The sequence below is a fragment of the Triticum aestivum genome, chromosome 7A (genome assembly GCF_018294505.1).
Source record: "Triticum aestivum cultivar Chinese Spring chromosome 7A, IWGSC CS RefSeq v2.1, whole genome shotgun sequence".
NCBI classification, from domain to species: domain Eukaryota; kingdom Viridiplantae; phylum Streptophyta; class Magnoliopsida; order Poales; family Poaceae; genus Triticum; species Triticum aestivum.
The window spans coordinates 634,651,438-634,653,908 of record NC_057812.1 but is presented as its reverse complement, the minus strand read 5'-3'; the positions used below and the strand labels follow the sequence as shown (position 1 = coordinate 634,653,908).

Genomic DNA, 2,471 nt, shown 5'->3' with positions numbered 1-2,471 from the left:
TTTCTTTTTTTATTGTTTTGTTAACTAGATGAACACTTCATAAATTTGCATATATGCTGTAAAGATTTCGTGATTCTTTCTTTAAATGTGAAAAATCACATTTTTAATAAATATCCAAATAATTGTAAAAAAACATGAACATTTTAAATCCTCTAACACTTAATAAATGTTACTAATTTACAAACAATGATAAAAAAATAACTTTTAAAAATATCATGAACGTTTTTTTTAAATGGCCATAGCATAAGTCAGGGGTGGACCGAAAGAGAACGAAGGAGCAAGGCCCCCTCGAACTCCACAAACACTTTAAATTTGATTATTTTTGGACTCCGGAAAGAAGTGTCCACAGTAAACCTCTAAAGAAAAAAACGAAATGTAAGCATTGTGTCTAAAAGAAAAAAACGAAATGTAATCACTAAGCTTTCCCAATAAAAATTAAAAAAATTAGCACTAAACACACATTTCTTTTTATGAAAGGAAGTCAACTGTATGAGTTTAAGAGACGAAAAAAAGCAGCAGTACGTCCAACTAGAGTGGATTATGAATCAGACTAGGATTAGAGCTGGAATGGGCAGGGCAGGTGCCTCCTAGTCCTAGTTCACCAAGCACATTTGCCAAGCAAGAAGATATAAAGATTTTTCAGGTAATAGTAGTGAAACATGTTAACCAAAAACATGCAAAGATACCCTAAACAGTTCAACAGTGTCCACGTACAATTCACTCTAGACTGTTGACCGGCTCTTGGCCCATTCCTCAAACACAACTTTTCGACATACTTCATTCAAGCGCTGCAATAAGCCTACTAGATGGAGAGCAGAGTCGACCAAGTCACCTTCACTGAGATCAACCCGAATTCAGTCTTCATCTCTCGAGTATCAAGCCCATGCATGCCCGCCTTGAAGGAGTAGTAGTGCTCCGCTGAATCGGATGGCTCCGAGGCAACCTCGAACTTCAAATCCACAGTGGAACCATCCACTACAGCAACCACAGACCTCGTTAAATGACGCGACTCGCCAATTGTACCATTGAAGAGCCGAATTTCTTCGTCATAACCACCGATAAAACAATGGAAGCACAGATCAAAACTGCTCCGCACTTCTGACACGACAACTTCTACATTCGCCATGACTGCACGATCAATACGTGATACGGTTAAATCAACTGTGCCACAGTCACCATCGATGCGATATTTGAGTGCACAATCCCATGGGCTCCACAGGTCGTCTAGGTCTGATACACCATCGATCAGCTGGCAGTCATGCCTTTCTTCCTTGCCTACCTTGATCCTCATGTCAAATTCCACTAGAGCAGTGGAAAGCATATTTATCCCTCGCTTAGGGCCAGCCATGGCGACGAGAGAACCCTATAAAATTGTTACTGCTTAGTAGCTCTTCATATGGAAGTAAGAAACACCTAAAGCTTTATACTACCTCTGTTTCTAAATGTAAGGCGTCTTAGCAATTCAAATTGAACTATCAAGGCACATCTTACATTTAGGAACAGAGGGTGTACTTCTCTAAGCTGTTTTACTTGGAACAACATTAATTTTGTGGTAGTTTACAATTGCTGACCAACATCTTTGCCACATATCAAACTGGTTGCTTACATACTGCACAACAATGTTCGAATCCCAATTTTTACATAAGCATGTAGAAATGAGAAGAGAAAACAAAATGACCTATAGTGATGCAATGATTCATGCTGGTGTGTTAAGTAGCAACCAAGAGCGCAAACTATTCTATTTGATTTTGTTTGGAATACATAATATACTCACTCAGTTCCATAATTTATAAGTTTCTCATAGTAAATCACATTTCCACAATAAAAACTTGGTGCAATGGTGGCCTATACAGTCCAAACTACCATTCTGCTACGTGTGTACAGATAACTCACAAGACTTGAGTGCTTGTTGTTCCATGCAAACACTAGGTTTGGCCTTACAATGTGAAATGTGAAATGAATAGCTTTGACATAAATCAGGTACTTGACCCCCCCCCCCCCCCCCTTATTCCATACCGTATAAATCATTCCCTCGGATGGTTTCGCCCACACTGCAACATCCACCTAATGTGAGAACTCCCCCGGTGGGTACTTTAAACCATATGGAATGCTTCAAGGGGCCAAATACCTTGTTTTATACTTGAGGGGGTTAAGTAGACTTATTGCTTGAAATAATCACATGTAAGTATGGATTTGCACCTGCTTCACGATGATGGGATCATCCCTGCTTATATTGACAATATAATTAAGCAATGTATCCATATAATCTCGCACTGCTATGTATCCATACAACTCTACTGGGCCAGGATCCACAGTAAGTTTAATCAACTTTAATGATAAAATTTGTAACACGCGATTAGGTATATGCCGAATGCATTTTCCGTTGCGGATGTCACAATCTGTGGGTTCTGGTAGCCGAGCTTCACAAAAAAAAGTGAAAGAAATAAGTTAAATTGTAATCGAAAGGAATA

General features: G+C 39.0%; 1 protein-coding gene across 1 annotated transcript; it reads right to left on the bottom strand.

Annotated features, from left to right (window-relative positions):
• Positions 1–741: 741 nt before the first annotated feature.
• On the bottom strand, positions 742–1,965 carry LOC123154055 (uncharacterized). The gene has a single exon (XM_044572859.1). It carries the CDS (start codon positions 1,346–1,348, stop codon positions 803–805), a length of 546 nt encoding a protein of 181 aa, XP_044428794.1. The 5' UTR covers positions 1,349–1,965; the 3' UTR covers positions 742–802.
• Positions 1,966–2,471: the final 506 nt, after the last annotated feature.